Genomic DNA, 15,384 nt, shown 5'->3' with positions numbered 1-15,384 from the left:
TCATCTCTATGTTACAAACATATATATTTTATATCATCTTTTTCAATATAAATGTGTGTTTGTGTACAATTTAACAAAGTTTTACCAATAATGATGATTTCTTTACCTTGTCCATTAACTTGACTGGAAGGCGGTGGTAATGTTGCTGGTTTCAGCTTAAATGGATTGGTAGCAGCAGTGTTTGGTGCTAAATAATAAATTGTTAAGTTGCTAGTATAAAATCAGTGTAATGCAATTAATATGTAATGCAATTAATATGCTCTTAATGCTCCTCACATTATAATTTACACCACCTAAAAACTTCAGGATGAAATTGAGTTGCACCCAATTACACTTGGCAATTTAGAATAGAAAATATTGAATTCTAAAAATGTATACTCTGATTTTTATATTAGATAATAATTTTTATGTTCAAAGTTGATAATGTTTTATTTTACTTCAAAATGAGCAAATCAATTTAAAATATGATCTATATTTATTAGTATTTTGCAAGGGATGATACATCTTTAAATGAAACTAAAAAGAAAGGTGATATATGTTTGATCAAAAGTATTTGCAGAGTGCAAACAGTCTATTAGCCTCACTTACGGTCCCAGCTGGCCAAAACATATAATCTTCCTCTTGCTTCAGAAAATGAGTTTGAAAAAAACTGCATGTAGGATGTTGTAAAATTTATATGACAATTATTTTGTTTTAATAATTATACAGTAGTACAATTTTAGCATACATCGATAATGTATGCTAAAGAGGGACATCGAAAAAGTGTTAATTACCGGTCAAATACCATAATTATGATGCCAAAATGTTTAGCATCTCTGCATTAAATCACATACCTATAACACAACTGAAAGGCCTTGAGCTTGGAAAAGCCGACGGCTTTATGAATGACTTTGTCTGAACAGCTGAGAATGGATTCGAATTGGAGTCTTCTGCAAAAAACAAGAAAACATTACTTGGTTAAGTTCTGCCCAGATTATAACATTTTTTTTGACAAAAAACTATTGTATGCCCATATATAGTTATGATATGTCTATATATAGTCATAATGTGATGTTATCATGACCAGTCTGACCATATTTAGGCATATCACATGTTTTTGTCTAATAGAATTTGATAGTCCAAATCAAATCAAATCAAATTTACTTTTATTTCCATACAATTAAATTAATACAATATACAGTAATGCAGAATTTGAAAACAAATATATTTTATGGAAGGAGGCTACAATGAGTTTTGGGAGAAGAACCAACAAAGCTTTAAGACGTAGCCACCTTTTACAAAGAAAAGTTGAAAAAATAACATTTACTTATATTTTATCTAAACTAATAGAATCACAGAAATGATATACTCAATAAAATTATAATAATTCCAATCCAGTTTTATATATGTTTTTAGAAAGTACAAGACAGGACACATTATTTTTAAGACTCAAACAAAAATGAAAGAAAGAGAGGGAAAAAGTGAATTAATTGCAATACACAGAGACCAAAGACTTCTTAAGGTATAGTTTACCTAAGCTAAACTAAATCACGTTTGAAATAAGCATAAAAAGATAAAAGTATTACTATATTATTAGATATAGAATTATTAAACTGAATCTTTTCTGCACTGTTGCTACTTACCATTGTCAGCTATAAAATCCATATTGGTATCTTTCCCTTGTTAATGTAAAAAAAAAAAGAAACAAAATTCAATTCAATTAGTTATTGTTTGTTTTGTCAATATTCATAATTAAAAATGTTTCACTTTAAAAACACTGAAAAAAGACATTATCAAATATTTAAAAAAACGTTATTCAAGTGTAGTTATTCATTCTTATGAAAAACTATTTAAAAAATTTGTATTGGCATATATTAATTAAAATACTTTGTAAATTGTGTGTTATTTTTTCAAAATACACACTACTTACTTGCAGAGTATCTTTCCATTAGAAAAAACAAAACAAATCAATTCAAATATAAGGTAGATAATTGTTTGATTTTTTCGTTACTTATTATTATATTAATGTTTTACTTTAAAATAATTGAAAAAGACATTCAATATTTAAAAAAATGTTACTCATTATTGATTATGTAAAAGTTTTATATTTGTATTTCTTTTTATTTTATTTCATTTAAAGAAATACAACAGGTTAAATCGGAAAACACGCACAATGAAAGAAAAAATTAACACAGACAGGTAGGATTCCTAAAAAGTGAACCAAATCACTAACTGGAATGTCTTCCATTGCACTGTTTGGAGATAATACTTTAGAATAAACACAATAATAATAATAACAATAAATAATAATAATAATAATAATAATAATAATAATAACAATCATAATGAGGTCAACTTTTAAATTACAATGCAATATACAGTATAACAATATCATAGAATATGTACTTATGTTTTAATGTGCCTGTTACACGTATTTGTTTTCAAATTTTTATGACCTTTGTCAATGCAGCAAATTTCCTTTTAAACCAATAAAGTTTTCAGTATTTAGTAATAATAGTAATAATAATAATAATGATAATGATTTCAATTCAATTTCAATTTATTCAACAAAAACCACCAGACTGGGGAAGGTAAAAATATATAAAATACAATAAAACTTCACAATACAAAATTAATCAGAAGAAACTCGCATCCATTAAACAACAACCAAAGGTACGGAAATTTAAAATGCTCTTGTTTTGTTAATGATTGTATGAATATCGTTATTGTATAAGCAGCACTGTCACAGATTCCATGGTTTACGCAATTGTGACTCTTTATATCAGCCTTCATATGTTTCTTGTATACATTATTGAATATAACAGAAACAAAGGATACATTTCTATAGATATTACCCTTGATTCTGTCAATGACAGTACTTCTATACGACATTATTTTTTGCTTTGCAATTAAGAAGATGGCAATAAAATACCCTAGAGTTAGAATCATTAACAAGCAGTTGTGACAAGAGATCATATTGATTAGACAAATTAATATCTTTGATTTTAGGTAGATTTAGAGCATGCAATAATAATAGTTATCATTATTACCACTACCACCACCCTTATACTATATCATAGGATAGGATAGTCAGATGCCACTTTCACTCGAGCTCCTGTGAGTTCTGTTCCACCGAGCTCTCAATTATGGGAGTTTCAAAGTGCTGGAGAACGGAGTGGTGAAAGGCGTTCCTTTGCGTTTACTTTGTTTTGGTTAATGTTAGGATATTTTATGGCACATTCCTTTTTTTTTCAAGTTTTTTTTATGTGAAAAGCGCTTAGAAGCATTGTTTTGCATTAAGCGCTGAATAAGACTAACATTATTATTATTATTAACATTACTTTAATTTAAAATAATGACAATATAATTTAAAACAATCATATGTATATAATAAATATCAATATATTGGCATATAATTAAATTATATTGTGTTTTTTTTTTCTTCAAAATGTATAATACTTACTTGCAGACACTACTAGAGGCCTCTGGGAAAGAACACTGGGAGAGGCTTTAGGGAATTCCCCGGGAACATCATCCGGCTTCACATCTGAAATCAGTCAAAATAATTTGTAAAATGTTTAAGTTTCATATTGAAATGAAGTCACTGTAAGGTTAGCCAAGGTTAAGACTTTGGCATCAATATATCTACAAAGTAGGATTCAGAGGGGGGGGGGGAGAGGAATGGAAGAAGGGTCAGCCTGGGCCGGTGCCCCTACAAATAAAAAAAAAAAAAATAAATAAAATAAAAAGAAAATGGAGAAAACAGATAATTGCATCCAAGTCTGTGAGTGCCATTTCCCACCATTTACAAATGCCAGAAACTTAAAATTTTATACCACAGCCAATACCATAGTGGGGTTGAGGAAGTCTGGCTCCTCTATCTGTACAAGTTCCTTTTCACGACCTATCCTATTTTGAAACCTTGGATCTGCCAGAGATGTAAAACCATGAAAAAAATTACCTTCTTCTACTGCTTTTTGCCTATCGAGCTGTTCTTCAGCCGGACGCTGAAAATGCAAGAGGAAGGCAAGGTAGTTATAGATAGGAAACAAAGCCAACAAAGCTAATACAGTGAAGTACGTCAGACCTACTCTATCATCAATTGACATAAACACCCATAAAGGAAGTAGTTGGAGAGTGAATGGTCCCATTAACAATTTAATTTGCAAGTGAATTATAATAAATTACAAATTATAAAAACTTATAAAAAAAATATAAAGATTTTAGACCAAAAAAAAAAAAAAAAAAAAAAAAAAAAAAAAAAAAAAAATCCCAAAAATATGTTGCCCAATCTGTCAAATTAAAAAAAATTAGGGTTTGACTTTTAAAATATTTATATCGCGGGAGCAAGTGACTTGCGCGATGTTTCAAGCTTAAATTAAAAAATTTAGTCCATTAACTATGGACTTAATCATGTATTGTAAATCTATTTCTTAATATTAAAAGTATATTTCCGACAAAATATTATTCTTGCTATAATCTTTTTTATAGATCGGTTCATTTCATCCATTTAATATTCCCTTTATAATTGAATGTTTTGAACGTTATGTGATCAAAGAAATGTGATATGCCCATTTTTGGGTGTAATATGACATCATCATGCTCATATATGGGCATATCACACAAATTTGTCAAATAAAATTTGATAGTGTAGACATAGCTTTAAATTTTCTGGCTTCAATACATATCAGCTACATTAATAACAGGTACATAGGGAATTCTTTTACAGTTAAGTAAAAATTATTTATTACCTAGTTTCGCAAACATATGTTTTTTAAAAGATCGTCAGAGGATCGGAGGGTGAAAAAAAAACCAAATAAGTGTTGTTTTCTCCTTGTCTTAGTAACCAACTCACTTTTGTATATAAATCAAACGGACAACCATTTTATCAATTTATATGTACATGTATGTACATATAAAGTCTACTCTTAAGTCAGTTTATGTTTACTGCCATGAGATCTAACAAAAAAAAAAAAAAAAAGCAGAATGAATGAATGAATGAACACTTTGTTAACTGGCCTTGTTTGTATCAAAGAAATAGCTACTTTCAACAGCCAATCAAATCATTTGATTTTGCTACTTTTGACAATCATGATTTAGACGAGCCAGTTAGATCCAGTTTATTGTGTAATAGGAGGAATCACAGAGGTTTTTGATCACATTCAATAGAAAAAATTTAGCACAAAATACTGGCATAGGTCCAAGAACGTGTCTCACCATCTGAAAGGTCACCTGAACGATGAAAAACACAATCGTGTAAAAGGACACGTAGAAAAAAACGTTTAATATTTTTGTTTTGTTGTTTTTAAAGCGTTTCTCTGTCTGACCCAAAGTACTAAATCTGGGTCTTTAACCTACTGTCACTACCCATCTCCTTGACCCCCTTACTACAAATAAAAATGAATTAAAAACAAAAAGATTTGTTTACGATCGAAGCCTAGAATGACATTTTGAGTCATAAATATTTGATAGAAAGTCTTGAGAAGTTATTTGTTTTTAATATTGTACACTTTATATGGATAAAAAATTTAAATAGCCAGTAAAAACAAAGATTACAATTTAAAATATTTTGAGTCATAAATGTTTTATAGAAAGTCTTGAATTTATTGTTTTTTCAATAGTGATATATCTTGAACTTATATAAAGATAAATATTTAGTAAAAAACAAAGGTAATGTAATTTTTCCAAATAAACTTAAAATATGCAGGACTCTTTCATCAGGTATAAAACAAAAAATTTACTTAATTTGCATACTTATGTTAAAATTAACATCATATTATCTTACAATAAAAATCTGAGAAAAAAGAATCCCTGTCAATTAACAGACATGTAATTAATTATTTTTCCTGTATTCTTTTACACAGAATCTAAAATTAGCTGGATATCAATATAAATATAAAGAATTTTGTAATAAAGTATTTGTAAATCAAAAATATAAATATTTTTTTAATAAATTTAAAAAAATGTGCAATCAAAATTTAAATTGTATTTTGGGGATTTTTCTGATATAATGATTGTTTTATAAATAAAATACATTTTATTTAATCATTCTATTAATAAAAATTGTCAAAGAATTTAAAAGGATTATAGTCACAAGTAAAGTGATATTAAGCTTATAATTATTATAAATTGTACAGCCTGGCCATCTGAATAACTTTACATAAAAAAAACAAACAATGGAAATACATTTATAGGGGTGTAGGTTAATTAATAATAATAATAATAATTGTCAATTTATATAGCATATAATGTAAAATACCTCTATGCGCGTTACAGCCAGAAAATGGAGAAATATGAGAATGGGAAACTATATCCCTATTCCAATAAAAACTAATTTTCGTATTTTAACCCCACTCAGCATAACTAATTGACTGCCATTGAGGAGTATGTCCCTCCCCTTCACCCATGATTCCAGTTAGTACTTTGTGTTTTATCTGTTTTGAAAAATTATTTTGCATGCATGCATGAACATTTTTCATGGTTAATATCAATAACTAGGCCAAAAAAAAACATTGTGTTGGCCACGCCCAACAGACCTACAAAATTTTACGAAATTAAGGATCGGCATTTTATTTATTTATTTTTTGACACTGAACAATATATTTTTATGAGCAAATAAGGCTGGAATAGCCTTTGGTGCGGCTATGGGGCCAAGGCTACCATATTTTGCTGGATGGTACGCGATATGAATCTAAAATTGTTGTGTTATTTGTGTATTTCTACTTTTTAGGCGTAAACACAAATTTGGTTGTGTAAAAAAAAAAGTTTTCCTACCGACCTACCTATATTTTGGGTTTTCCCAAAACGTGGCTAACACAAATTTTTTTTTTTTTTGACCTTATAAATCATTCCTGTTGAGATTATTAAATTTCATTTGGCAAAAACATTTGTAATGCCTATTATAACATCACATCATGACCATATATAGGCGATTATATATGGTCTTTTATTGTGTCAAATGATAAATCATATAATAAGGAAGTTATGGGTAATAATTATCATTATTATTATTAATGGCATTAAGTCCAAAATAAAATTGTTGCCCACATAATACAATCTATAAGGAATGTTCCCCACTGGATTTATTTTGGCAATTAATATTACGTTAGAACAAAAATTGCAAAAACAACATTATTTTGAAACATTAAGCTCTGCCCATATATAGTCATGATGTGGCTATATATAAATTATAGGCATATCACGTGTGACAGTCTAGACAGAGCTTGTAATTCAGTAAGCATATTGAAAATAAGTAAATACATTTATATTAACGAATATTACTCATTGAGTGCATGTTAATTAATAATAATAGAAAACAAAAAATCACACAATCTTTCACATGCAGAAAAAGATAACCAGATAACCATTACCTTTAACACCCGGCTTTCCATATTTTCGCCAAATACAAAGGTTGATCGTGCAATTACGCTTCCTCCACCACCTTTCTCCACACCTGAATAACAAGACAACACAAGTAAAAAAAATTGAGCTACAGCATAAAAAACAGATGATGGATTTTGATAGAAGAAACAGAGACTAAAGGTAATACGGCAGGACTAAAAAAGAAGCATTGAGAATCTGATTGTAAACACGATCAACACCTGAATAATATGCAACATACATTGATTCAGTGTAATGCAATTCTTCTTTGAAGCCTTACACATGTCGTGGAGTCTCTTGATGTCTTCGAAGTATGTGTTTAACATGACCAACATGCCGCAGACATTTACATAATTTGTAGTGATTGTCAGTACATAAGGAAACAATATCCTCTGATTTCGTCCAACTGAAAGGCTTCTAGTATTTGTCACGAACAAGCTGGTTCTGATTGTTTCATCAGTACACACCCACAGCAAGCTCGGTGGTCAAGACAACAGGCTACCAGGCTAGTTATCTGGAGGTCGTAGGTGCGATTCCCACACAAATCACTTGCGAAATTTTTTTTTACAAGCATTTGAGAACGTACTGAGCATTCAGTACTATAACACATTGATGCGTATTATTTATCCTGACGCAAAACACCATCGAAATATATCTAATTTTGATTTCCTATAGAAATATTCTGTTTCTAGTCTAGAAAGTTTTTTTGCCCAAGTTTTCAGAAATGAAGAAAGGAAGATGAGATATTTTGTTTCCCCTGCACCCCTATTATATGGCCACCTCACATGCACACTTGAATCTCAGACTTGCCCAGGCCCAGAAACACATACTCGATGTTGAGGATGTTTTGATTTTGGTAGGGTTTTCTGGGTGTTTGTTAGCCTTGTATCTTGTAATAAAATGTTAAAATGGAGGCTTGAAAAATAAAATGAGAAATGAGGATGGTACAGGAAATCAAGAGATGATTATAAAAAAAAAAAAAAAAAAAAAAAAAAAAAAAAAAAAAAAATGGAGGATGTAAAACATAAATTTTTGTTTAGTTTTATGTCTATTTTAACAAATAAATGATTGGTTAATTTAAAAATTTAATTTGGTTGCTCAATATTTCTTAATTATCTTATTATATTTCAGTAGGTACTGCAGTGACAATTGTTTCATTTCATTAAGTTTGTCTTCAGAAAACATTTGAAGACACAAAAAAATATACAATTCGACAGAATATAAGCAATCGCTAACAACCCAACGGGAAAACCAAAAAGCGAATCAAATCACTGTTGGAGCGAAACAATATATGAAAACAATACATGTAAACACTTAAAAATATGAAATTCATTTTACTACTTCTGATTGGTTGTTATCCCAATCCAATCCATAACATCCAATCAGATTTAGGAATTGGTTTCAGACTTGTGTAGCAATAGCCACTGTTAGTAATTTATTTTCAGATCGTTCTTAAAAGAAATATCTAAAAAAATTGAGTAACTAGATTATTGTGACTATATTGTGTTTACTTTAGTTTTTACATAATAGACAAGATGATTGTTTGTTCTCAGTTTTACTTTATGTGGAATAATATTACATAATACACAGTCAGACACTTGGTCTTCCTTCTTTCCTGGCATTAAATTTTAATTAAACAATGGCAGAGTTATAATTAAAAGGACGAATGATCTGGGTTTCAATCTTATCAAATCGTTTGTAATAGTATCATGGTTATTTTGTCATTACAATATATCCAGTGACTGATTAGAAAAGGGGGAGGGGGAACTAAATTTGTCAAAATGTTTGAAAATGTAGATAAAAAGAAAGTTATATTCAAATGTTATGTCTATGATGGGGCTAAGTTGGTACAGACCCTCCACCTGTGCAATCCCTCCCTGAGCCCCTCTATTTCAAATTTCTGGATCTGCCAACTGATAAAAACATTACTGTATTTAGAATACAACGAAAACCATGATTAAAAGACAAGCATTTAAAATCCCACAATGGATTTGGTGACTTCGTTCTATTCACATAATTTAAAATGTTCAATTGCTAGCATTTAATTTTTGTACTTCAATTTTCTAATCTTTATAAAATTAGACCATACTGTATAAGGTAATATTTTACAAAAATTATAAATTTATGTAAGTGTTTTATCATTGTATTTGTGCTGGTTTGATTATGTATGCAGTATCGGAGAGCCACTCTGATAGTTTTTTACACTTTTGGCGATCTCCAGGGTACTGTAAATTTTCAGCTTTTTGTTTTGTCTTCCTGTGCTTCTTTGTTTGTGGTGGTTTAACTGGAAATTGAACAAAATAAAATACATTTTTGATTCAAGAGCTTTTAATTGATCTACAAGTCAATTAATCAACCAATCAATCGTCCATTTTATAAAGCACCATTCCAACAGTCGTTGAGCCATGGTGAGATTATTCAAAATGGTTCATCTTGAGTAGTTACTTAAAAAGTGTCAAGTGAAGTTGATGTTGTTTAAAGGAAGTATATACATAAAACTTTTTTATGTTTGATAGATAGAATGATAAACTAAATAAATATACCCAATATATAAAATATTATAATGGAAAATAAAGAGTGAAATGGGAGTGACCATCTTTTAATGTTAGGGTTGAACATGTGTATGCTATTAAAGCCAGGCTCCTGTTGGAAAAGAATTGTATGATGTTGTACAATACAACTTTTCTAAGACACAAAAAGGGTTTCTGACGAAAAACTCAGAAATGGTTAATGAGATACAGATTTTTGAATATTATTGCAAATGAAAAAAAAAAACAAAATCCTCAAAACTATGACTATACTGTAATTCACAATATAATTGGAATAAGAGGAAAAAAGAGTTTTATAAAAAAATAAACAGGAATTATCATGTTAAGACCAAGTGGTGATTGGGCCCCATAAAAAAAATTATTAGTTTATCATCCCCCTCCCTCATCACTTTTGGGGAAATTCTGATTTTTTTTTTTTTTTTCAATCAACATATTATTTTTATTTCAAAATGATCATTTTTCCATCTGTTTTTACTTGAAAAGCTCAGGATTTCTTTCAAATATGTTTACTGGTACAACAAAAACATATTTTTAAAATATTAAGTTGATTCCATTCTTATGATGTTTTATATATGTGTCCCTAGCCATTGATTTACTTGTGAACATCGGTAAAATGGGGGGGGGGGGCGAGGTTATCAAAAGGAGAAGAAAAAAAAACCTCCCTCCCTCATCAGTTTTCATTCTTTGAAAGGGTGATAAACTAATACTTTTTTTATGGGGCCTTGTATGCATGATTACGGTAACTGGGCAGTGTTTTTATTTGAGGCCTATATATAATATATTATATATATATATATATATATATATATATACTGTATGTATATATATAAGAAGATGAAGATTCCACGTTTGCTTCGATAAATAAAAATTTTTTTTATTGGTCTTTCTATATATATATATATACCTTTTTATTTTAATAATTATAATAAGACCCAATACAAATTCCTTAATTTGCAAAAAATATTCTGCACTTTTTTAAATGAACCGTTTGACTGCTCACTTTGCTTGTCTGTCTACCTCCCCTTTTTAGGCGCTTCTTTTCCACTACTAGGCCCTGGGCCCGGGGTAGGGGATGATAAGTGGCAGCTAGGCTAGGCTTAGCCTACTTCCAGGTACTAGGGTTAGCCCCTACCTAGGCCTAGTTAGGGGCTCAGCCCCATAAATATTTTAAAAATAAAAGTCTTTTTAAGTTTTATTATTGAACAATTATATTCGATTAGGTCTAGGCTAGATTACAATTCATAACTTGGAGGTAATGTATAATAATAATTGATTAAAACAGTATTATTAAATGACCTAGGACCTAGCCTAGGCCAAAGAAGTAGCGTATTCTTTTTTGTTTATAAACTGATGACGGGCAACAACAACAGAATTATGCGCCAAATTCAATGAGAAGAACCCCGCAAAAAAGGGCTAGCCTAGGCCTAGCTTTGCTAGGCTTCAGAGAAAAACGTACCATTTTGTCCGACTAAGGAAGCTTCTTCATCTGTAGGTTGAATACCTGGACATAGAAAAAATAAATTCATTAAATGAAAACAATCTGAAATAATAACGAAGGGAAAAAATATCAATTTAACCATGGAAATTTCCACCGACCTGCTTCGGGTTTGTCGAGTTCAACCTCCGCCATTGTTTCTCACATACACCGCCCTCTATCAGTGTTTTGATCGGCATTTCGGTTGGTTGGTTGTGCAAAAGGCAAACGGACGGAGGGAACAGCGGTAAAGGCCCATGGAAGATAGTCAATCAGCTTATCAACAAGTTTTAACTGCATTGCTAGTAGGGAAACCAGCTGATAATACATTATGTTGAAAACAGTTTTATACTACTAAAAGAAGTCAGTTCTGCCATAAACTGTAGGCCTAGCCTATGCCCCTGCTTTTTAGTTCGTATTCATTCACTGTCGTCGGGCTCAACTCGGAAGTGAAGCTGAAAACATGCTAAGTTGGCGTCGTTTGCCTTGGGAACGTAAACTGGTGGTTTCACGGTTCAACAAGGCGACATTATTTATTTTTCTTCTGTTGTCTTATTTCTCTTGTCTTGTTTCAGGTAGGTAATAACTTTTGTATGCGTAAATCTTAACTAAAATTTTAACATTTGTTACTGTATGGGTGGGAACGTAAGTCAATGTTTTATTACAGTAACTTTGTTTTTCTTCTGTCAATTTTTTTCTATTTCTCCTGTCTTTTTTTTTTATATAGGTAACCGTAGTATAGTTAGATAGCTGTAATTTGGAACATTTGTATACAGCATATCCAACTCCATTCCCTGTGATGAGCGTTTGATGCAGCACCGTCAGCTTATTGTTGATGGAATATCTAAACAGATTGCCTTAAAGACGTACCTATTGCGCGCACATCCATGAAACGTGTCTGCTGAGAACAGTCGGGCACAATGAATAAATTTTTCTTCTGGGCCTTCTGTTTTTATTCTCGCATATAATTATAAGACAAGACTTTGTGGCAAATTGCAATTGCAAAACATCACGGGGTAGTCCTTACATGTGCAATACACAAAATTGTTGATATTTAAGTCGTGTTCGTCTATGTTTAGATCGTCCGTAACATGCAAATCTACTACAGAAATGAAGCTTTGTTAGTATGATCTGATTGAATTCTATTTTAAATGCAGGGAAATTAGCTTAAACATTTATAAGGCCAGAAAATGGTATTATTTGGAAGACTAGTGCCCTACATTTGGCTAGGGAGATGTGTTGCCGATTATACATGAGAATACAGTATACAGAAGTTGGATTAATAACTTGTCAGTATAGACAAAGATAGTTGGCTATCCATGTATGAGGGTATAAAAATCCATCTGAAAAACAAACAGCTAATTGTTTCCAGTGGTGAAGTTGAGTTTGTAAAAAAAAAATCTTTTTTAAAGAGCCAGCTCTCTAGAAGGGATGATAAATGTATATATTTTTTTATTCGTAGTTGGTTAAAAACCTCATGAAATATATTATTAAGTTGTTTTTGTTTTTAGAATAATTTTGTCCAGGTTATTGTTTTATTAGAACTAAAATTACTTCCTGAAGTAAACCAGTGTAAAATATCATCACGATTGAAGAAAGATGACAGGTTTCAATGGGTCCATTTCAAATCCCTGGTGCAAACAGTACATACAGACAGTTCATATCTTAGAATGATATGCTATGTGTTTAATTACAGCGCTAAACATTTGCCAAAATTTTGTTACAAATATCATGTAATTTTGAAGGCTAGTATAATAGTAATTGTTGGAAGTTGGTAATGTATTGTTGGTATAGCTAGGCACACCGTGAGATCTCCTATTGTTGGTATTCTAATTGTGTATTAGCACAATAGTGACTAACTGTGATATTGATTTTCACGTATTAGTCACCTGAACAGGGGAGTTGTCACTGGACAGTCATTTGGGTGTATCTGTGAGATGAATTTTTAATTTTAATTTTTTCATACTATTTTTTTTTTTTTTGTAAAATGTAATGATTTATTTGTATTAGCCCTAATTAAAAAAAAGTTTAGTTTATCATCCCAAATGCATGTCTTCTATGGAATTAAAAACCCAAGGAGATATTTGGCTTTAGCAAAATAAACAATATAAAAAACCTTTCTTCTCATCAATTTTCCAGCCTAGGTAGGGTGATAAACTAATATAGTCATTTTTTTTATTGGGCCTTATATATTTTATGACTTTCTAAAACATAATATCTAGAGAGAAAAATAATTATGTGGTCATATTTTATTTATGATGCCTTAGAGAATCTTTGCTTACTTTTGGTTCCATAAAGGGCAATTTATATTATTTTATTTTCTCCTAAAATATTATAATAAAAAAAAAAAAATAAAAAGAATATTATTTTGTGATTTGTTGTTCAGAGATACTGTATGGTGGGGCAGTATGTAAACTGCCAAGTATAGATAGCAAATGGTAATGATTTTTTTAATAAGTAACTTGTATAAAGAAGAAATTTGTACCACCAGTTAGTAATTACTGTCTGCTCTTAATGCAGATCGACATTGAAATTTGAACATAGCCTTTTTGGATTCTATAGAACATAACAAACAATAAAATTCTAACATTGTTTATTATAGTAAATTGTATATTAAATATAGTATCAGTATTGTTTATCAACCCGATGGTCCACCCTACCATCATTGGTGTGTACCGAAATTAAAGTAACAATGACCTTCGTAGCTGCGTTCAAAATGGTTTGTACACGTACATACCGTACGACTGGTTACACGTAGAAATGAAGCAGTAATTCTTGGCTGTCTGTATCAGGTAGAATGATAAAGTACAATTAAAAATGCTTATGTAATATTCAACTCTATTATTATTATTAATAAATTTCTATTATGAGGTAGGCCTAAAGTTAATATATACACTCCCCTAGGCCTAACATTGTGTCGCCAAGGCACAGTGACCATGTGTTTGGACTACAGTAGTAACAGGTCGGCACATTTTTCTATTAACCTACAGTATGACTGTAACTGTAGAATTAATTACCAATCATTGTAGCAACACAAATTAATTTATTAAACTATAAAAATAGTGTAGTAATGTAATATGGCCTTTTCTTTTAAAGTATTTAAAAAAAAAGTGACCCAATATTTTGTTTAGCCAGGCTTCTTGTATTTTTGTTAAAGCAAGACTTTTTTATACCTTGTTTATAGCAAACCTGCCGACTGTAAATATTATTTTAAGGAAAATTAAAATTTAGTTTTTGGCCAATCAGTGCACCCATTGCCACGAAATAAGTGGAAATTAAAAAAAAAATGAAGTTTTTTTCTTTATTTTTATTACGTCTCTCCCCACCCCCTGCTGCCTTGAAATCGCCAAAGATAAGATATGTATATTTCTTCCTAATTATGTAAATTGAAAGCATTTAACCATCACATTTTAGTAATTATTCCAATAACATTTTCTTTTTTATTTTTATTACGTCTCCCCCACCCCCCGCTGCCTTGAAATCGCCAAAGATAAGATATGTATATTTCTTCCTAATTATGTAAATTGAAAGCATTTAACCATTACATTTTAGTAATTATTCCAATAACATTTTCTTTTTTTTTCCTCCTCTGTTGGATGTTCTTGGCAAAACTATTTCCTAAATAAAAAAACAAAATTTTATTCATTATTTTTCTTCTGCCCTTCTCTGATGATCTTTAAAATATGTGTGATCTTTATTTAAAATAATATAAGTACGCGAAACAAGGAATAAGAAAAGTCTTGTTTAAAGAATAATTAAAGACTGGGAGCTATAGCTTTGCTTGCAGCACAATAAAAGTGCTGTTAGATCCATCACTGTGTTTACCAATTGTTTTCATGATATGTATTGTATATCACTGACGATACCTGGCTTTACAGTACAGTATTCTAACTTTACAGGTACTTTGATATTTTCATTAGGTAGTTTTATGGTATTCAAAAAAATGTGCATGTTTTCTGAGTCTAAATGAGCTTTCTCAGGGTCATACCAACATTTTGACAA

At 30.3% G+C, this 15,384-nt stretch overlaps 2 protein-coding genes across 3 annotated transcripts in view; one reads left to right on the top strand and one right to left on the bottom strand.

The window, feature by feature from the left end:
* Positions 1–11,596, bottom strand: part of LOC117112108 (ran-binding protein 3-like) — a gene marked incomplete in the record, with an annotated part of 22,109 nt that extends 10,513 nt beyond the window's left edge. The window contains 8 exon segments of the mRNA XM_033255159.1: positions 107–187; positions 834–929; positions 1,623–1,658; positions 3,443–3,526; positions 3,941–3,986; positions 7,350–7,432; positions 11,365–11,409; positions 11,505–11,596. Coding sequence (XP_033111050.1) covers positions 107–187; positions 834–929; positions 1,623–1,658; positions 3,443–3,526; positions 3,941–3,986; positions 7,350–7,432; positions 11,365–11,409; positions 11,505–11,538 — 505 coding nt within the window.
* A 218-nt stretch (positions 11,597–11,814) lies between these two features.
* LOC117112107 overlaps positions 11,815–15,384 on the top strand; it is a 57,407-nt gene continuing 53,837 nt past the window's right edge. For both annotated transcript variants that reach the window (XM_033255158.1, XM_033255157.1), the window contains exon 1: positions 11,815–11,957. In XM_033255158.1, coding sequence (XP_033111049.1) covers positions 11,846–11,957 — 112 coding nt within the window. In that variant the 5' untranslated portion in view covers positions 11,815–11,845. The remainder of the gene's footprint in view (positions 11,958–15,384) is intronic.

Source organism: Anneissia japonica, unplaced genomic scaffold (assembly GCF_011630105.1).
Source record: "Anneissia japonica isolate Jap-2015-1 unplaced genomic scaffold, ASM1163010v1 scaffold3934_len446420_cov169, whole genome shotgun sequence".
NCBI classification, from domain to species: domain Eukaryota; kingdom Metazoa; phylum Echinodermata; class Crinoidea; order Comatulida; family Comatulidae; genus Anneissia; species Anneissia japonica.
This window is presented reverse-complemented; position numbering and strand designations above follow the sequence as displayed.